The sequence below is a fragment of the Trachymyrmex septentrionalis genome, unplaced genomic scaffold (genome assembly GCF_001594115.1).
Source record: "Trachymyrmex septentrionalis isolate Tsep2-gDNA-1 unplaced genomic scaffold, Tsep1.0 scaffold25, whole genome shotgun sequence".
NCBI classification, from domain to species: domain Eukaryota; kingdom Metazoa; phylum Arthropoda; class Insecta; order Hymenoptera; family Formicidae; genus Trachymyrmex; species Trachymyrmex septentrionalis.
The window spans coordinates 2,629,649-2,651,670 of record NW_017305408.1 but is presented as its reverse complement, the minus strand read 5'-3'; the positions used below and the strand labels follow the sequence as shown (position 1 = coordinate 2,651,670).

At 39.9% G+C, this 22,022-nt stretch overlaps 2 protein-coding genes across 4 annotated transcripts in view; both read left to right on the top strand.

The window, feature by feature from the left end:
• The first annotated feature begins 1,072 nt into the window (after nucleotides 1–1,072).
• LOC108748904 (OCIA domain-containing protein 1-like) lies at nucleotides 1,073–2,378 on the top strand. The gene is made up of 4 exons (XM_018487317.1): nucleotides 1,073–1,280; nucleotides 1,476–1,768; nucleotides 1,841–1,971; nucleotides 2,048–2,378. The coding sequence occupies exons 1-4, from the start codon at nucleotides 1,221–1,223 to the stop codon at nucleotides 2,281–2,283; spliced, it is 720 nt and encodes a 239-aa protein (XP_018342819.1). The 5' UTR covers nucleotides 1,073–1,220; the 3' UTR covers nucleotides 2,284–2,378.
• A 5,110-nt stretch (nucleotides 2,379–7,488) lies between these two features.
• LOC108749016 (early growth response protein 1) overlaps nucleotides 7,489–22,022 on the top strand; it is a 57,302-nt gene continuing 42,768 nt past the window's right edge. Inside the window, exons 1-2 of one of the 3 annotated variants that reach the window (XM_018487503.1) lie at nucleotides 7,489–7,502; nucleotides 8,464–9,902. In XM_018487503.1, coding sequence (XP_018343005.1) covers nucleotides 9,438–9,902 — 465 coding nt within the window. In that variant the 5' untranslated portion in view covers nucleotides 7,489–7,502; nucleotides 8,464–9,437. Of the gene's footprint in view, nucleotides 7,503–8,226; nucleotides 9,903–22,022 lie in introns of those variants that run through there. The other 2 variants (XM_018487502.1, XM_018487504.1) reach the window with 2 other exon arrangements.

Genomic DNA, 22,022 nt, shown 5'->3' with positions numbered 1-22,022 from the left:
TATTATATATATATTATACATATATTGATTATAATATTATTAGATATATATTGATATAATAATAATATATTGATATAATATCCCTCTGATTTCTAATATTATCTGATATAAATTTTAATAGACGTGTATATTTCCTTATATACCTTTTAATTTTAAATACTTGGATGAAGCATAAAAATAACATCGAAAGAAGTTAAATTTTTTAAAACAATAAGACTCCATCCAATTTTATCTTTATATCTTGCCGTCTTAAACGTGATAATTGAATTAGCGTGGTTACGCAAACAAATCGCGTCATTGGATATACGGATGCATATTGCATATATGCATCCTGCAAATATAATATCCGGTATATCTCAAATACAATTTTAAACTACTTTCAATGTACCTACGTCAGTAATACTCGACAAGTGCGTATGCACGTACATATTTATAAAGAATTATTATAATTGAGAAAAAAGTATCAGATGGGAAGGAAGAGTGTAAAGAAAGTTTTAGTTTGGAATAATAACAACTCTTCTCTCTATTTAAAGACATAATTTTTAACTACAAATCTTAATATCATACATTTTTTAACTGTATTACAGAAATCATTAAAAATATATATATAACAATGAAAGAAAGAGTAGTAGATAAAAAAGTTTCAGTTCGTGATAATCAAAAAGTAGCTTCTTTGTTTAAATATATAACTCAGCCCCAAATCTTAGACCAGGTTGCGTCAATCGTTACTTCGGTTCTCTCTTTAAGCGAGACTTAAATCTCTATCTATCTTGTTTTAAAAGAGAGGGAGAAAGAGAGGCAGAGAGAGAATTTTAAGCTTAAATTCTCGTTTAAATTAAGTCAACGTTGATGCAACCGGGCCTTATTACATATAATTTTTTAATTTGATTATAAAAATTATAAAATAAGGAGAGAGGGAGAGAGAGAGGGAGAGAGAGAGAGAGAGAGAGAGACGTATTTTTATCGAGAACAGTTTAAGAAGGAGTCTGTTCGAACGTTAAATCAAGAGGCGTAGCTAATAAGCTGCATAGATCATAGATGGTACTAGCATCTCAGTTATGCTCGACGCAGGGTTATCACAATTATCAGATATATTTATATGTATATAATCGTATCGTTGTTTACGGTTGAAGTATTTGTGATTCCTGTATAATAGATTGCGAGATATAAGTTTTTCGAATTTAATGTGCGAGTGAATTTCTGCCGGAAACTCGCGAAACATGTCGAGAGCCGTAATAACAGATGTACAGCAACCTGATCCTAAGTATCGAAGACAACAGGTTAGGATTCTTGTGTTTAATGTGCAAAATTTATTACAGTCGAAAAATATAGATATATATTGCATAATTTCTTGATTAAGATTAAAAGGCAAAGCGATAATTTTTTAAATATTTTATGTATATTTTATTTATTCGTAAATACAATATATGTAATAACGGTTCTCTCAAATCTAATTGTAATCGCATAAATTATAGGAAATGTACTTGACGCCAGAGGAGATGAGGGCAATGCGACAATGCGTGAAAAACTCTAGTAGCCTTGCGCCGACAATAATTTCTGCAGCCATAGGATATGGGATATGTAAGATGACTCCATTTCACGCAAATGCCAAATATGTCGCCCTAGCTAGTAGCGTAATAGGTATGATAATGAGTAGATTAAGCGCTGTCAACTCGTGTATGATAAAAGTCGCTTCCATGCCGGACAGTCACAATCTTCGAGAGAAAATGAGACAAGTGGGGTATCTTGGAAATGTCTCTCCTTATAGGTATTACAATTGGTTGTCTGCGTTTGTTTATGTTTTTCGTTAAAGCTAAGTTTTACATACCTTTGTTTATAGAGAGGCATTATATTATCAAGGTCCTCAATCAGAAGTTCAAAGCCCAGCAGAATCATCTGCGGAGATACAATTCGATGATTACCCACCGATGAATTCATACGATACGTATTCCAGTATCAATCCAGACAACAGTGAGTTGTTAAAAATTATTGTTAAATTTTCTACACACCTATTACTATGTGTTGATAACTGTATAAATGATTAAAGGTGATTTCAACGTCTCCGAGGACACGGATTTGTCCAAATCGATAAATATACAAAAAGAGGTCAGTTATGAAGAGTTGAGGCATCAAAATAGAGATGAGTTCTATAAGAAACATAAACAGTATACTCCCAAAACAAGAGAACTTCCAGTAACGAAAGAGACAAGCGAACAGGTTCCCACAACCAGCAGCCGATCACCAATGCAAAAGGAAACTAAATACGGTGACGTGTGGGATTAAAATTAAATTTCGTTGGAGTAGTATAGTTTGATGATCACCGCGTATTATGGATATTATATGTGTATATTATGGATATTATATGAATACATAGACGGCACTGCAAATGTAATAAGAAAATTTGACTAAATATATTGTTACTAAATATTGAATAAAATAAACGACATAAATCACGTTTGCAGTAATCATGTCAATACAATTGAATTCTGCACGACAAAATACCGCATTCGTACTGTCTAAACAACGTGTTGAATGATTCACGAGCTTAGATGGAAACGCGAGATGTAACTCGTGTCCTACCACTCATAATTGAGTCACAATCTCGCGAGATAGCGGTGAGACACAAACGGCTATGAGGCGGCTAATTGATAGATGACGCCAAGCCATAAATGCGCGTAAATGCAGCTCGTTCTCTCGCTCTCTCGCTCGCACAAAGCAATGCGATGTAATGTAACGCTAGGTGATACAGCGAGCTCTCGTCCCCGTCATCCCGACTATGGTGTCATCCCCGCCGTGTGTTGTCACCTTGACGTACCCAGGATAGAAACCTCGCTCACTTCCCTGTCATAAGAACCGTCGCCGCGCGCGCTCGTTCCCTATATTTTCCATAAGTTAACCGATAATTGCCGTTCGGTATTTGTCGTACGACTCGCGCGTCTCGATTTGCATCGACTCCGCCAGCGAGTCGTTACATTTTCCTCGCGCATTGCTCGCGAGTCGCGAGTGCGATTATCTCCGCCACCCTCTTGTCATCGAGCGACTTAATCGCCGTCCCGGAGAAATTGGAATTGCCGTTCTTGCCTTCGGGTCGAGTTGAGAGCGTCGAATCGTAACGCCTTTCGCGCCTTTCCATGCACAACCAACACTTTGTTTTCGACTTTGTTATCTATCCGATTTCTGCACGATAAGCGCGATTCGACTCGTGTGAAATCCTCGCTTTGGCGAGAGTCTTACGATAAAGAAAAAAACGACGATAGTAATTATTTACGTAATTATAAGATAAAATATAGATAAACGGCGAGGCAATAATATAAGCCATAATATATAAGCGCTCCGCGTTTCCCAGCCGTTTAAAGGTCTCGGAGTTTGAGTTACGATTTAAAACGATTTCGCACGATTAGTAATTTTTCCAGAAAAGTCAGTAGCACGGCACGGTATTAATAGGATCCGGTTGATTTACTTCGGTATCTCTTCTCGATCTTCTCGTCGTCGCTCGCTGTATTCTCGACGTATATAGGTATGTATGTGTATCTATACATACACTTATTACACGATCATTTCGCTTTATTTGCCCGCGCGCGCAGTGCTTGCGAATGCGAGTCGACCGCCATTGGCTATCGGGCGCGACCAATGGGCGAGTACTACTCCCATTCATAAGTCCCGTCGCTTCCGCGGGGGACGTAAGTGGGGGAGAGCGGCGCGCGAGCGGTATTTCCCCTCCTGCCGCTGCGTCTCGCGGCTAAATTCTCACTGGTCAGCCGTGCTCGTCATTCGCTCGCTTGCGCGTGCTCGCTCGCTGTCTCGTATTCAGTATTGTTCCGAGTTCCGAGTGTCCCGTGAGGTTTCCCTCAAATAATACCTTTGATCTCAAGCAGAACAAGTCATTATAATATCAAAATAATGTCAAAATCACTCCAAAATGATCATTAAAAGTCATTTCCGATTCATTTTAATGTCATTTCAACGTTATCGTAACTTGTTGTTCTGCTTGGGATCATTATATGATCTTATTTGTCACTTATAAGTTCATTTTCAAGTATCAAATGACATCATGATGATATCATTATGACTTAATTATGACTCTGTGTTCTACCTGGGCCTCGGCCGGGATCATTTTTAATCCTGAACTCGATGACATGTTCCGCTGTCATTGCGTTTTATCACGCAAACTTGTCATTCTCTCAGTCTATAAGTAAATAGCCTTTCGCATTAATTTTCTCTAAATTACGGTAATTTAATTTTCTCCCGTGACTATCTGCCTCATAATTATTCCATTACTTTACCAACGGCATACCGTGAAGTAATTATAGTAAACTAAGGAAAAACGGAGATATTAAGTGTTCATTGTCAATCACAAGCAATATATCGCGAATCGTATGTTTTCTTTATCGTCGTCACGAGTTAATCTCAAATTTGGAAAGCAAATTTGTGATCACGTTGTGCGGTAATTGATAATATCATTGATATCGCACAGCGTGATTACGAGATAAGAGGGGAGAAAAGAATTTCCGAAACTCGTAAGTTATACTCGCGCTCATTATCTCTCTCGAAGTAATCCAGTTCCCAGAAAATGTCTCCCTCGGTCGGCGGGCGTAAGGAATGTAATTCGCGCTGTATTGCGTACGTTTCGGAGGGATTACTTCTGGATCCCAGGAAACTCGTCGGAATTTCGAGCGTTGCACGTATATACGTGTATATATACACACAACGTCGTGCGCGTCACGATTCACGTGCCTGGTTAAACGATCACGTGTAGAAAGGGGAGTCACGCAGGTGCAGGTCATGTGAAATATTTGCACTTTGTCGTAATTTGCGTAACCCATTGCATATATAATAAATCCGCGCGGCGCGGAGCTAAAGCGCCGCGATAGAAAATCGTTTCACAATCTAAAGAGAAAGGGAACCTTTCTGCCTCGTCGCGGTCGCGAGGGAGAGGGTGAGGAGAGGCGAGGCGAGGAGAGGAGAGGAGAGGAGAGGAGAGGAGAGGAGAGGAGAGGAGAGGCGCGCTGGCGGGCGAGCGAGCGGGGGATGGGGAGAGTGAGAGCGGAGATGCATACGTCCGCTTCTCCATCTTATTCTCTCGTGTATTATATTATGCGATCGCATTATAGACGCGCGCGGATATATCGCGACTCGCGAGAAGCGCATCGCATTCTCGACTAATCGGAGTCGCGACGATTTGCGGAATACGATTAACGCTCGCTAATTTTGTTAACTCGAGCTCTCGGCATCCCCCGTCGTGATCATAGATATAGATTTATCACAAGACCCGTTTTCAGATTTAATAATCGATTTGTTCACCCATAGGCGTAATCAGGATTTTGTTAAGGGTGGGTTTAAATTAAAGTTGAGACTTTTGAACCCGAGGAGGAAGGAAGAGGATGATCGAATGATATAGATTGTTAGACTCGTTTTCTTTTTTTTATTGTTGATCTCTTGCCCCCCTTTGGCTACGCCCGTGTGTTCACCATTATCGTTGTCACAATATAGCTGTCGATGAAGCACATTGTTATATCCGTGGCAAAGTTAAAAAGATTAACGTGCGTTTGTAACGTAACGTTCTAGTGTTAGTGTTTATTTCTATCAATGTTGATTAATTTTAATCTTGATTCAATTCACTTCTTATCTTTTTCTCTAATTTTTATTTACATTCTTATGAAGAAAAAATACTTGTAAAAGTAGTAGGACACCAAACAGGCTCCAAGGAGTAAGTCAAATGATACAAAAATGCAATCAAATGTGAACCAATACAAAATCTTCGTGTGATTAAAATTCAATACATTTAAAATCAGTTTACACACGTTTCGATCTCAAGAATTGAATCCTCTTCAGTGTACAACAAATGTAATCAATAAATTATAGGTTGATATTAATGTTGTAATTAAATCCAGAACATCGTTAATCTATTACTCAGTATACATTCCTATGAAAAAAAATTGTGATTAACGAAAAATTGTAAATTAACGAAATATGTTGAGTAAACTTTGATGGGAAAGTAAACAGAATTTTTAATTATTATAATCAAATATTTTGGAACACGCACAACATGTAGATATGATACCGGTTAGAGTTTCATTAGTGCTTAATGAAATAATATGCATATATGTAATAATAATATCTATAAGCAGGTTATTATGTTTCTACTACAAGAAAAAAAGAGCATGATCGGATTAACGTGACATGTAAACCGGTTAAAGAAATATAAATCTAAACAGATTTTCTACTTATCATAATTAAATAATCTGATATTTTTTAATTAAAAGTATTTTTATCAAAATTCATGCAACCAAATATGCCATAACCAGAATGTACGCACTGAAAATTTGTTTATTTTAACATTTGTTAAAATATGTATTCGTTTAATTTCAGGCTCAATCAATTTTTTTCAGTATAGAATTAAAAAAGGATAAAAAATTAATTAAACCGGATTAAAGTTCAACTGAAACGAGCACAAGTATGTAAGAAAATATAGGAAAAAAAAAAAGAAAAACTTGAAGATTAAAACGCGCATCGTAATGAAAATATCAAAATGCATATCAATATCTTTTAACTCTTCATCACGTTCTTAATTGCTTGTGAATCCTTTCGCGTTTCAGGTTGAAAACAGCACACGATCAATTTGTTTATACGAACATTTCCAGTACAGCCTTCCAATTTCATTGGGAGAAAGTTGGGTGCGTGATCGAACTTGTTATACGTATTACTTTATAACGGCTTAATAAATGGCTCAAAACACAAAATTATGCACCAATCGTGACTCTGCAGAGCTCTGCCTAATAGTTTAGCATCGTAGTCATTTTGCAGGAAATACATGAAATTAAGATAAACACAGCTTGACGCGTTGTCAAAATAAAAATAAATAAAAATAAAGATACAATCTTGGATGTTTTAACCAACAATCGTGTTCTATAGGGTGTGACGCCTCGAGTACGCTTGAAACTGGTGCAGCTTTACGTGTCAAGGCGTTTGCGACGGTTAGTTACATCATGTGGTATTGTTTCAAAATTAATTATTACGCCATTTTCAAACCGGTCGTTATTTCGCGCCGGCAGGGTGAGTAACGTCGCGCGCGTAACGTCAGTCACGTGACGTGGCGCGCGTGTCGCGATTCGTTCTCCTATGAATTCAAAATTCGCCGCCGCATTTCGTGCTCGCGATCTCGTCGACGTCGCGGCACAACGGGAGATTTAGACGGTGGTGGGTTTCGAGGGGTGATTCCGGTCGACGGCGGGATGGAAGAAAGTAATCGCGAGATACGGCACGGCCGCGAAAGCGGCAGAACAGGGAGAAATCGGGAAGAGGACAGAGGAACGTTGAAAGAAGTGTGCCAAAGTCGGCGGAGGTAGGAGACCCTCGATAGCTCACGTCAATAATCGCGCGCCGTTGAGACGCGCGGGCGGCGTTCACTTCGCGTCTTGTCTTCAATGTTTGTGCGGAAGAAGGACGCGATGATCTGCGGAACGCTCGCTCGATCGAGACGGCAGAATCGTAGGAGACCGAAGGTGAGTGAGTAGGGTAGGAGACATTATTATGTGGGAGGGGGAAAGTGTGTATATACGCGGATGAATACTCGATGGAGCGTAGAGAGAGAGAGAGAGAGAGAGAGAGGGGGGGGGATAAGACGAGCGACCGACGCGGCGCGGTTAAGGAAGAGAGATCAAGAGAGAAAGAGGGAGAGAGTGAGAGGTGAGAGGCGCTCGCGCGGTGTCAGGACGGGGGCGTGCGCTCGATGGCCGCCTAGACCGCTCGAATCGGTCGCGCCCGGGGCGTGAGCCAGGCGCGCGAGATCGGGAATGAACGTGGGAGAGAGACAGAGAGAAGCGACACACTCGCCGCTGCTCGTCGCGGAGGGCTGCGTTCGCTATAAGCAGTTACTCTGGAACCGTTGCCTTGACGACACGCATCCACGCATGCGCGTGCGCAGCGCGGACGGTACGCGAACGCAGTTCAAGAGTTGTGCCGTGCGCGCCAGTTTCATCCGTCACCCTCGCCTTCGTATCATCATCCTTTCCACCACCATCACCACCATCACCACCACCACCACCATCACCACCACCACCGATACCACCACCACCACCCTCGCCTTCTCGCAAGTCTTCTCTCTCTCTCTCTCTCTCTCTCTTTCTCTCCCACCCTTTCTCTCTCTCCGCCCTCATCCTCGTGGTCCTCCGTGGCGAGCACGCGCGCGCGTCAACGCGTTAACGGGAGTGCGCGCTGTCACCGTCGAGAAACGTCATTTCGCGGATCTTGTGGCGATCGACTACGATCGGCGTACTCGATCGTTCGCGAACGCGCGCGCGCGCGCGCGTTTTATCCTTCCCGAATCCTGCTGGAATCGTCTTCCTCTCGTCTCGTATCTCGCGAAAATTTAATTACGTTGGTAACGTAACGTACGTTCGAGATTTGTCGCCGATTTGTTGTTCGAGTGCCGGCTAAGCTGATGAAAGTGTTTTTTGTCGACAGGTGAAAGGGTTTCCTTTGAGAAGAAAAACAAAGAAAATTATCGGATAAAGGAACGCCCGATCGAACGAGGAACGCGATGACGATTTCTTGCAGGAGAAACATTTTTCTCACGGAAGTATCTGATTGTAATCGATCTTCCACGTGAACGTCGCACAGTGCTCGAACGGATCAAACTAGTTTCGAACTTATTCGATGTCTCCGTTTGGGAAACGCGTTCCCACGAGAACTCGAAGAGTATCGTCAGTGAGTCGTGTTTTAATTTCGATATCGGAGTCGAATGCTTCTTCTCCCTGCTCGCGTTAGTGCCTCCCGACAGCGGCGCGTTGGCGGCGTCGGCGATGACGGCAAAGACGACGACGTCGCCGATCGGAGTACTCTTTTTCTATCGAGAAAAGAATAACTTGGACTAATAGTGAAAACGCGTCTATTTTTTTTACAGGACGCGATGCTCGCAACGACATTCGACGAGCACTCGGCAGTCTGGTGCGGGATAGTGTTTTGCGCACGGAATTCCTTGGATTCGACGCGCGGGACGTCAACGCGGTTCCGATGTACGTGACTTGTCGTGATCGCCGAGTATCATCGGATATCGCGAATCGAAGTGACATTACGTGAAAGCCAGCCGTGCGGGAGACAGTGATGTCCCGTTTTTTATCACGGTCCATCCGGAGAAAGGGCGGATCCAGAATCTAAAAGGAGGAACCCGGATCGAGAGAATTTGGAAGACAATCGGAGAACAATCTTGTTCAGGAACAACGTCCGGAGATTCTTCTCTTCGCACCAGCTGCGCCTCCGCAGATGGAAGATGATTATAGTATCACGCTGTCGTCCTTTACCTCGATCGACCTGAAGAGAAGGACGAAAGATTGAAATAAATAGTCGGAGAAGGAGGGATCCGAGGATCCTCGCGAATCGATCCTCTCAGCCGTCGGCCGGTGAATATCACGGCGCGAGCGGCAACGGTCGTGGGTTGGATGGTGCCGCGAGGATTAATCCTCGGCAGGACGACGACACGGGAGCCGGAGCCGGAGCCGGAGCCGGAGCCGGAGCCGGAGCAGCTACGCTTTTACGACTCTCCGCCGCCACGGATGGACGCGAGCGTGTGCTGTTTGCCCGCCGGTGCCGCGGCCACCACGGGGGTTACGCAGCACCCTCATCCGGCGTCTCTGCCCGGTTTACCGTCCGCCGTCGGCGTCCAGCCGCCGACGATCCAGCCGTCCTACGCCGCTCAATACGCCGCCGATCAGATAGTGCCCGATCGGGCCCAACCCGACGGACCCCTCGCGACGGTACTCGGATGCAACGCCCAGGACAGCTGGCAGCAGATCTCGTCGACGGCGTCCACCGGGATCACCGGGATCACCGGGATCACCGGGATCACCGGAGCTGTCACCGCCACTACCACCGCCTACATCGACTACTCGTGGCTTCAGATGCAGGTAAGTAATCGACTAGTCTTCTCGACTAGGAATTGTCGGAACTCTTATACATACGGGGGTCTACAATAGAAGTTATAGTGGTCGTAGGAAATAGTCGTCTTAAGTCGTAGGAAATTTACCAATCATAGTCGATTATTCTTCTCGATATTCGACTGTGATCAGTCTCTAAATTTCTTCCAGTGAAATCACATTTCGAAAGAGTGAAAACGCAACCACCCTTGAAAACAAGTCAAAAATATTTCACTTCTTGAAAAAGAATGACAATTTTCATTCTTTCCAGAATGAAAATCTCACTCCAAAAAAGTAAGATTCCACTTCTTTCGAGTGAAAATCACTCGAAACAGAGTAAAAATTGTCACTCTTTTTCGAGAAATGAAGGATGGTTGTATTTTCACTCTTTCTTAGAGTTAGATTTTACTGCAAGAAATTTAGAGAAATTTAGAGATTGATTAATTTTCTACAACTTCTATTGTAGACCCCATATCACGATTTACTCTTCTCTTGTACGTTAAGTCGTACTCTGCAATCGTACGAATAAACATGACTCTCTTGCCCATCTCTGCCAACGATAGATTAGCTTCAATCTTGATTTAACTTATCTTTTATCTTCTTCTAGTTCTAAGAAAAAGATAAAGAATAAATTAAATTAAGATTGATATTAATCTCGGTACATTGGTGAAAATAAACGTCTGAAAGATATGTTTATTTCTTTGATATCGATATGCAAAATTGCCATATTGTGTGAACGAAAACGCGCGTGTATAACATGTATGTTATAATTTAGCTCATAATATGAAATAAATTTGAAAGTTTTGAAATCACATCATGCACGGAATCGAAAAACTTAAAGCTGTTGATACATAAGTAAACAAATAAGAGTGAGTTTTCTCTCGTTGTTTTTAGAAACTAAAGTTTAAGAACTAAATAATGCATGGGAAGATAGGTCTGAGTCAAAAGATCAAAAGAAATCGAATGAATCCATTAGTAGCGATTAGTAGTTTAGTCGAGAAAATTACAATAGAGTCTATTTATGCCATGACTTTTGTATTCCTGGCACAAATCGAATCTTCAGTTAATTAAGCGTAACTTAATTTGGTACGCGACATCCATGACGCAAATGTTGGTTTAATTTAAGCAGTAATACTTATCGAACCTTGCACTTAGTAAGTGACTTGAGAGAGCCGTTCGATTCTCGCTTTTCAATAAATTTTTTACGATAAATCTAAATATCTACGCGATGTCGCACACGTGTCACTTAGCTGACTAATATAGTTTTTAGCTGACTATAGTATTTAATCTGAGTAGAGCTGAGATTATAGGTTTTCAACTAGGCGTAATAATGTTACAGCTGTTAATTTTTTTTCCGGATATATTGATTATCGGGTACACCTTGGGAAAAAAAAAAAAAAAAAAAAAAAAAAAGACTCGGTAGGACTAATCCGTTCGGAATCGATACTTAACTCTGCTCATTACATTTGAAATTTAACTCAAGTATCATGATTAATGCGATTTGCTTTTATTCCTATCCTATTATCGATTTCCCATTAGCGCGTCGGTGTGATTTACATCGGCGATATATCGAGTGGTAGATAGTGGATCTCGGAAAAATGATGATTATTTACGTTCTTAATCATTCGTCAATCGCACGACTCCGTTTCGGCTCGGCTCCGCGCGCAACACTCCACGATAATGTATCAATTCCCGGGAAGCGCTACATCGTAAAATAATAGAGCGGAGTAATAATACCCATTACTATTATCTCGGTACGAGTGAGTACTATATGTTCTCCCCTTATAGACGTAGCGGCGTCTCCGCCACGTAAAGCCACGCTGTTGACAGGGTAAATATCCTTTGATACCGCGCCGTCCGTCTGGCACACGCGTCGTACGCCTCTCTTCTACCTTACGAAGGAAGTTATCTATGTGGCACACACGTGTGAGTGCGTGCGTGCGTGCGTGAGTGAGTGCGTGCGTGCGTGCGTGCGTGTGCGCGCGCGCGCGTGCGTGCGTGCCTACGTCCGTGCGATCTCTCACGCCACGAACGAGAGCGTGTACTTTTCACATTACGAAGGCCGTTTCGCTTGTCGTCGTTAAGGCTTCAGAATTTTCGTAAAGACCGCTATTTCGTTAATGAATCTGTCGGCCGTATATACAGGGTGATCCAAAAGCACGCCGGTATATGTATGGTTGTTCTTATTGCAGTTTCTTTTTTAGTTTAAAGGCAATTTTTTTTTTTCAACGAAAATGTCGAGGAACATCTTTCTTCATTGCGTTTTTCCACTTCTCAATCATTCATACCTATTGAATAATAACGGAAAAGATATCCATTTGAAAAGACGCTGTGTATGTTCTTATCCTCTTGTTGCAATTTGCGAAAGCGCGTTGGTATCGAATTTGTTCTCGTGATATTAGTTCTTGTAAAATATCTCAAAAGAAACCGAGATATATAATACTATGCCTCCTGTTATTGCGGCTCTTCTCATTTCTTTTTTCATACATAAATGATTTTACGCGAATTATAAATTGATTACTGAGATCGAAATCGATCGATCAAGTATGGAAAGTTTTCTGCTCGCGATGTTATCAAAAGAGAAAAGGCACGCGCGACGTTTCAGTCTCTCCCTGCCGAGACGAAAAGCCGGTCTACGAATTTTGCACAACGAGCACCTATTTACTTCAATCGGAAACCGGTTTTTTGATACCGTTATCGACTCCTGAATACTGTGTTTTGACGTGATATAACCGCGATTCGCCGTCAAATATCGACAGTATTTGAAACTTAAAGAGAGGATGGGGAGAAACGACTGGACGCGCGCGTTGCAACAATCGCGAAGCAGACACATAACGAAACTTTTTTTTTGTCTACAAAAGACGTTGGCATTTTCGAGTACCGTAAAATCATGCGAAAGAAAGTATTACACTTCCTCTCGAAACTGTGAGTTCAAGTTCTAAAGGAATCAATTTTATCATAGTGGATGAAATATTTGATAATTCATCCAAAACTTTACTTCCGTCCTGTACTTTTTTATCGCATAATGTAATTAAAATTTTTCATATATGTAATACATTATTTTAGTATTTTTTTACAATAAAAAAGGTTGGTTGATTTTCTCGAAAAATAAGGATATGCAACATTATTAAATAATTTTAATTAAATAATATTTTTATTATGTAACCAAATAATATATAATTAACCAAAACATTCCAAAGATCTGAGATCAGTTTTAAAAATATTATTCATTACGAATGTGAATATTACACGGAAAGAAGTTTCGTTGAGCATCTAAAAATTTAACCGGAATAAAGATCTGAAAATAATTTTATTGGACTATTTCAAAACAATTGCAATAGAATGCTCAAGTTTATTATTAGAATGTTATAACTTTTTGTGTAGCAAAAAGTCGACATTTTAATTTTACTTTGAATCTCTTTCAACTTTAATTAAACCTTATAAATTTGTTTTGATACTTGAACAATTAAATAGAATTTCTTAATATTACTTAATCTACAGCTTCTATTATATAGAAAACTTCTTTTGAACCTAAATATAGGAAATTTTGCAATAATTTATTAAATTAAAATCTATTATAAATCTCTAGAATCCACATATATCCTAATTATAAATCTTTAGAGTCTACATACATTCTAAAACTATTTTCAAAGTAGGAGCAAAATTCCGACTCGTGTGCTATTTATACTTCAATTTCCTACATTAATGATTTCGATGGTTGAACACAAAATTATTTTCAGATCGTTCCATTCTCGAAAACTTTTAGAGTCTCCGAGAATTGAACCACTCTTTTTCAAGATTGGCTCTTTAGAGTGAGATTTTACTTCGAAAGAATTTATTATTCTTTCTAGTGTATAATCTGAAGTATAGTATCGCACAGCATTTGCGTATGTCATATTCATATATTAGTATATTCTCGCTTAGGTTTTTCTTACAGGTTTTTCAATAATAATTTTCTTCAATATGAAAAATAAGAAATTCAGCTCGATATCTGTATCCACATATTTCGGTCTCACGCCGTCGACGGCAGGCGGGGACGGTCGACTAAATCGCGACCGGTAATTAGCCGATACCCCCGACGCAATCTAAACGCATTGTGACGCGCGTAAGATAATAAGCGGACGGAAATCCACGATTATTGTGCTGCTCGAGCCAGAAAGGACATCCCAACCACCACCGGACGAACCATTTCCACGGTTCACCGCCCTTCGTTTCAAAACTGCGTACGATTACCGTTCCACCGCCGATTATTTCAGTCGCTGTACAAATACAAACAGGGGTGGCGGGGAGGAAAGGCAGAAGCGCGATTAACATCGAGCGGAGATGATGACCTAACCGAAAATACGATGCTAATATTGTTCGTGTCGCTTCGCTTATTTCCACCGCCTGGCGGCAAATTCTTTATCTTGTAATGAGACGTTGTGACTCGCAAGGAATTGCTTTATTACAATCTTTCCGCGTTATAGATATATTCCAGATATATTGCTTCGTAATAAAATTATTACTTGCACGACTTTCGTATTAGTTCCCATCGCTAAATCTCTTTAGAGTGAAATCTCACTCCAAAAGAAATGAAGATGAAAATTCTGCTACTCTCTTGAAAACAAGTAAGTAGCAACATTTTCATTCTTTTACAGAGAAACACTTCGCTCTGTTGCAGTGAGATTCACTTCAAAGAATTTCGAGAGTACGTTCTCAAGTTTTTTACAAACTGTTTTTGCATTTCGATAGAAAATTTTTGTTTTACTCGCGATAGAGGAACGTAGAAACAGAACGACAGTTCAGATCGACACGAACGTAAAGAGTTGGGCTGTACCGATGTAATTGATCCTTTCCCGATGTTTTCTATGATTCCGAAGAACTCTTCGACCCGTCGTCATATTATCCAGCCTGTAGCCAGTGACTCACGTCGAATCGCGAACGTTGTGGGCGTGCAGTTACTTACGTTCTATACTTGCACTCACTTGGGGTCGATTGCGGTCGGATCATGTGCTTCAACAATGGGATTTGCGCAAAAAGGGCAAACTTTTTTTTCCCCGTTACATTCTTTCCGTCCTTTTTTATTGTTGTTATTTCCCCAAGAGTACATAACAGTTAACTTCGAAAGAGGATGAGGTGTGCGGATTAATTATTCTACGTTTTTACAGTTGTTATATAATACAAAGTATATTTTCTTAATTAGTATTATAGAAATAATGTTCTAAAATATTCTATAGTTTTTTTTTTTTTTTTTTTTTTTTTTTTTTAATACATTACAAATTATTGTGCTCAGGAATTATTATTATTATTTTATCGATAAGTAAAACGTCAATATTATCTTGAATCGTGGCCAAAGAATCTGTACAATTTTTTCCCTCTTTTCATACGCATTTCTTTTCTTTTTTCTCATCTCTTTCTCGCAATATTACAGGGGAGTCGTTGGAGTCAGCTCGAAGAAGTTTACGTCCGACAGATTATTCTGAATTCTTAACGAATGCTGAAATATGCGGAACGTGCGCAAAACGTCGTATGCATTAAACACCCGCAAATATCGTTACTTGCTACCGTGTCCCTATTATTTACGCTCGAGCACATTGTACATTTCCATAAGTATGCAGCAGTTGCAATTTTCCCTTTTACGTTACTTTATTTTCTCCGATAATCATCAAGTAGCTCACAGCGTCCACGTAATGGTAACAGTAATCGCGCGGCTTTGTAGAAATTGCCATTCCTTCCTTCGATAGATATCGACCAGATGCCATTTGCAAAGATTGAAGTACGGAAAGGATATTTCACATTGTTATCGTTAACAAACAGATATCGTTAATTTCTATACTTTTTATTTATTAGCGATAAATGGTGATTAATCGTAACGTAAAAACATAACGTCACGAGCGTTCGTCATAAAAGTTGAATAAAGTCAAATATTTTTTAATTTGCGTGAAAGTATCGTCGAGGGTTCGGAAATTATTTTGATTTAATGCATTTAGAAATTTAGCTTCAATTACTAATCGCGTACTGCGAGATCATCTTCCGTTCATATTATTTCATATTTACATTGAAATCTTGCGAAACTGACTGAAATTATCCATCGGTTCGAAATCCTGAATCGGAGTACAATACAGGATTCACGCGTTGGCACGCCGACACAGTTCCAGCCCCCGGTTAGCTATCGTTAGTTTAGTCCGAGTGCACCAAACCAATGTTACGGACAATTTACTCGCGAAATTAGTTACAAAACGCTCGACCTATCTACCCATCAGCCGCTTCCTCTTCCTCCACGATAAATAGATGGCCGGCCATTAAATGCCGAGAGTGGAGGAAGAGTTATTGTTCACGGATCGCCATGGTAGATTTGTACGTTCGTACAGAAATTGTGCGTAAAGGCGCACGCCCTATCGTATACCGCATTGTCGATCAATTCTATGTGTATGAAAATCATGTACCGAGTCATGTACGTATCTGTTCGTTTTAAAATTAACTTGCCGCTAATGGCGAACTCTACCAATTGTTCTCCGGTATTATAAAATTCGATATTAACCACAGAAATGTGGTTTTTTCATTATCAGAAATTATTACAAAATTGTTTTCTATATTATATTATATCTTCCTTCTTTTAGGGTGTGTTTCATTTCGACGTTCACAACGCTGATTTCATCCTTGTTGCTTACCATCGAATATTAAACAAGGACAAATAATGCTCGTGAATGTTATGAGCGCTTGTAAATGGATCGCATCCTTAGAGTTATTTCGACCGACTCCGATTAACTTTAATCGATGATTTGATCCATTAGAATCGACCAATCACATCTGTCGTTAACCGAAATGACAAATGTGATTGGTCAATTCTAAAGGATCTGATCGTCGATTAAAGTTAATCGGAGTTGATCGAAATGGCCCTTAGGCCCATTTCTACCAATTAGTAAATTAACTTTAATCTGGGTTCAACTTACTCTTCATTTTTTTTTTTCTAATTCCAACGATTAGAAAAAGAAGAAGGGTAAATTAAATCTAAAGATTAAAGTTAATCCACACTGGTAGAAACGGGCATTAGTCAGTTAAATAATAAATTTAATCGACGACAAAGAAACATGGAATTGATTGAAAGATATCGACTTGATCGATATGCGATTCTGTCGCTCGTCGGTGGACAAAATCATGTGACTGTTGTTAATTATGAATGCTATGTTTTTTTTAATTAATTTTTTTCTTTTTTCTTCCTTGGTTATTTTGCAAATCGGATCGTGTGATTTTTTTTACATTTTTATCTGCTATCGATTATTATGCCGCGCGCGTCGAGTTTATCGAAGATCCGAATCACGTCATATGATAATGGTCGCGCTTCGTTATGCGAAATCGCCACCGATTCTCTGTCAAGCTTTTGTATTATTAAAGCGTTTCGATAGTTAACAGTCGTGTACATACACTGTTCGCTTACGATCGCCAGGAAACAGATATGACGCGCGTCGCGAAGCGTGAAAAGTACGAGCGCGCCCAACGATTACCGGCGTGTACTCGGGGGTAGCCCGGATATCCCTGCCTTAATTTTAATAAGATTTCATTGTGGACGAATTTAAGGAAAAGTTTTTTACGGATGCTTTTGTGTAATGTAATTGAGAGGATGAGCGGAATAAAGATACAATTCTACTTAGGATCTTTTCCCGGAGATTATTTTTTTTTTATATAATATTTTATATAATATTTTATATATATTTATTTATATAGTATCTTCGCCTAATATTTTTAATTAATTAAATGTTTTATAACCTAATGACTCTTCTTTCATCGTTTATTTTGTTTGTTTATTTATATAAACATATAATATTGATTGTAATAGAGAATTAAGTATTTAGTAAGTAATTAGTATTGTAACATGTAGCTTCTTAAAGACATTGTATAAATTGTGCAAATTTGCTACGGTACTCATTTGTGTATAATAAAAAAGTAGAGTTATTTTCATTTTTATTAAAATCAAGATTTTGTGATTAAGCCTTTGTTTCGCCCATCCCCTCGATCGGGCATTAAATCAATTGTAGGATGCAGGAAGAGTAAAATAAAATTAAATGACACCTCCGTCTGTTTGTGAAGCAATTAATTTCATGAAATTTTGCTGAATATTTAATCGCTCGTGATTTAAGAATAAAAATGAGGCTTTAATATTTCGATCTTACAAATTTCATGTTCGCACGAAGAAAAATGTAAAGCAATATAAACTACAATTCTAGCGAATTTTATGGAATAAATTCGTAGACCGAAAACAAAGACTGGCTGCTGCAACAAATTTTTTTTTCAGTACAGATCCATATAGAGATAATTATACAGTATTATACAGTACAGTATTATACGCCTATTATACAGTAAAATTGACTTGATTTTCTTCTGGTAAATGAGCGATCTTCGTATAGCCGTACTGTAAGATATATGCACTGAAAGAAAAGATTGGTTGCTGCAGCAAATGAGATGGTTAAACATGGCGTAGCATTTTTAATTGGCAGCAGCAATCAATCGAAATCCTGTACTAACAACGCGGATAGGCTAAGCAATCAACAATTGGCTGTGCAGCAACCAAAAATTTGCAACCAATTAAAAATCTAATCTTTTCTTTCAGTGTATTTTTTTACATTTCGTAAAGTAAATTTTGAGAAGTTGTTCGTGTTTACGGACCTGAAAATAATATGATTTATTTTACCGTAAAGTATAATCACTTGAATGGAATTACGATAAACTGTAATGTACTTTTTATCTTACATCTATTTTTTACTTTCAGGCAAAAGTTTGTCGTAAGTTTGGCAAAAAAGTAGCCGGAATATTTATAACTTAAAACTTGCAAGATTATAATCTATTTTTCTTCGCGTGCGAATTATTACTTTCGAAGGAAATATCGAGGTAACGAGTGCTGGTGTTAAAACATCGTGGATGCGCCGCAACGCGGGCGTCTTCGGCTACTAAGGGGCATATGAAAAAGGAATATAAACCGCGGAGAGACCGTTACTCGTTCGACATACGCCGGTCATTCAATCTTTCGCTCTTTAAGAGAGCCCAGCGCGTTAACAATTCATCGTTATTCTAATATCTCTTGGTCGAGACAATGTTCGTTTTATATATTAGTCAATTACATTTTATCTTCATTTCGACGAAAGCACACGGAGAAAAGCTGACAGCAGCACAGCGCTAAACCGCGGAGACTTTTGTAATACAAAGAAGGACTAGCGCGATGCTTTCCGACTAATGAAGCTCTGCCTTTAGTTCGGACAGGAAATTACTCCGGCAACATTATTGTGTACCGATATCTCCATTTACACAGGTACGGCTGTGTGCGTCTCTGCGTGTAATTCGTGAGTGCCACCACTGTGAAAACATCACGCTACCTTCCCTCGGTTCCCTCGTTACCAGGGGTTTCAATTTAGATAAGCAAATGGAACGTCAGTTATACTTTGCCACGGCAATTTTGTAAGTCGTCACCCCGCGCGGTTCAAAAAAAAAGAGGGATGATTCTCTGTTTCATTATTATTATTATGATACAAACGTATTTTATTATTTAGTAATATGATTGGCTTGTTCTTGGCATGAAAGACGTACAGCTGAAATATATCATCTTGTATTCTTTACACGACGGAAAGAACGACTTTGCAACGCTGCAAAAAGTTTTCATATTGTAGCAACCAGTTAGAGAGAGTCTTACATAATTATTTTGATCGCCCAACAAAAGTATTTGTACAGGAAAGGAACAATTATACATATATAATGCCAATGTGAGCCGACAGGTTACAATTATTTTCATATCTGTATCTATACAGTTAGTTATTGAAATACTTGAGGAAAATCGTCTTTTCCGTAGCACTGAAATTGCCGTCATGGAAATTTTCTATTTTACAATTGAATTGTCGATTTTTATTCCAAAAACTTGTGACAGAGAAATGTGGTTTTGCGGTAAAACGAAGAAACTTGCGAAATAAATATCTACGCTAATCACGTATTTTGCCTACTTCGCATAATAAATCTAGCAGGGCTGCTGCATTCGACTATGTAAATTCAGTTCTTCCTCTTCTGCGTGTTCTGCGCTTTTACCTCTATGATTTACCGGCAACGTGCGCCTCGTACGCATGGCTAACTTGAACCGTACGTGAGTTCAGGTCAAGAAGGAAAATTTTCACGTCGATATATCGGAGACTTCGCGGAAATCCCAGGATCGTTTTCCTTCCTCGTGATTGCACGTACGTAGTGCATAACCCGACAGAGAGCCAACGTGACATAACATTTTATTACGATAAAAGTATATTTATACTCGCAATGAAGCAAATCAAACACTTTCATGTAAAGGGCAAATAATTTCTTCATTGATAAAATCGATCGTGTTTGCTTTTGATTAAAAAAAGGAAGTGGATAAACGCGCTGAAAATAAGGCGATAATATATACGAGTATTTGATAGAATGCTCCGCAATTCCGATACAGTACATAAATTAAACAATAATAATATATAGCCAATAACTGGGAAAATATTTTTTTTTTATTTTTATAAATTACCCACACTGAAAAAAATCAAATTTCAATAAATATTTCTTTGAATAGTACCAGCTGAATATTTGTTAAATGTAAACATTTATTTGGGTCACAAGAATCAGTTGATTTAATTAGAATTTTGTCTTTTATTTAATGAAATATTTATTTGCCGTAAGTAAATGTTGAATTAGTACTATTCATTTACAAGTAATAAATACTTGTTAAATACTTAGTATATTTTTTTTCAGTGTACAGTAGATAGGCACGTATCTTGTTTTTCCGAACCTATTTGATTCTCACATCGATTTCGTAAAATTTCTTTTGCAGTATCACGTATCCGTAAGTACTGGCGCCTCGAGACGTCGACCGCCGGAAAATTATCGTTATTTAGCGCTGTTTATCGCCATTCGCCCGCGGTTTTCGCGCGAAGTAATCCACGCGAAGGTCCGAGATATGTATGTTCCCGGTGTGGTAGGTAGAAAGAAGGGAGAGAAAGAGTTTCTCTTTTGAAATCGGGCGTGCGTGCAGGTACAATAAGCGTGTTGTACCACGCTTCAAGTAGACACTCCGTAGCTCATCGTGTCATTGCATACTTAATGTAAAGCGTAAAGAGGCGCTTTGTAGCCACCACGGAAGTTCCAACCGCATGGTATACGGCATTAGCATTGCGCGAGCTAACGCCGAGGACGGATTGTAAAGCGTCGTGCTATCCGCTGTAATAACTGTGAAACGACGCCATGCTTTTCATACTAATGAGACGGAATTTAATAGCTCGATCGTCTCGCGCGTCGCGTGCCCGCCGCGGCTTAAAGCAGCGTTGAGAAAAATCAATCTTCAACGAACGACATCTCCGGGAACGGAAGTCTCTGCGATCGGAAGAGAAGATCTCCGACGAGTCCGTCTTCCGGTGAGATCCAGAATCCACTAATTTCGAGAGGCCTGATTCTTCCTCCATTTATCCACCAAGACTAAAGATCTCTCTGCGCTGTCCGTCTTCCCTCCTTTCCTCTCCAACGCGAAACAAGAAGAAGAAAGATGAAATCGTGAATCATTTCGACGAGATCTTGTAGATTTTATTACTCGTCGAATCATATTATCGTGGTCTGTTTTCTGTTCCTGCACTAGAACTCTCTTTCTCGCTTTCGAAACAAATAACAAACGTATACAACAGTTTCACTTCAAGTTCCAAAAGTGTATCGGTTTTCAGCCGGTGAAAACAGACCTAATGAGACGTTAGTGATGAAGTCTGTCTAATTTCCGTCTGATTTCTGTCTAATTTTGCCCCTTGTCAGCTATCGTGCTGAAAGTATAGTTCTGGAGTATGGAAAAAGAGATTAAAGAAGAGCCCTCTAGTTTTGGGCTCGGGTGGAGGCTGCCGGAGACGGCCGGCCGGCCGACCGGCCGGCTGGGCAATCCGCGCGCTATCATCATCGCCGCGCTCTTCCGCGATGTACCGTTACGCTCGCGGCGCCCCGGGCCTTCGAGGTCCCTTCTCCTCCCTCGTTGAACGTATTGCTCCGTCTCCCTCTTGCGCTGCCCTACCCTGCGCTGCCTTGCCGCGCGGACGGCGGAACACGGAAACGGGCTCCGGAGGCCTCGACTGCCCAGCGGGCGAACCTTGGTGCTCGACG

What these genes read in the sequence shown, in the direction of transcription:
- LOC108748904 (XM_018487317.1), top strand. Translation starts at nt 1,221, where the DNA reads ATGTCGAGAGCCGTAATAACAGATGTACAGCAACCTGATCCTAAGTAT. An exon ending in GGAAATGTCTCTCCTTATAG is followed by an intron (nt 1,769 to 1,840) that starts GTATTACAATTG and finishes CTTTGTTTATAG; the next exon opens with AGAGGCATTATATTATCAAG. An exon ending in CAGTATCAATCCAGACAACA is followed by an intron (nt 1,972 to 2,047) that starts GTGAGTTGTTAA and finishes AAATGATTAAAG; the next exon opens with GTGATTTCAACGTCTCCGAG.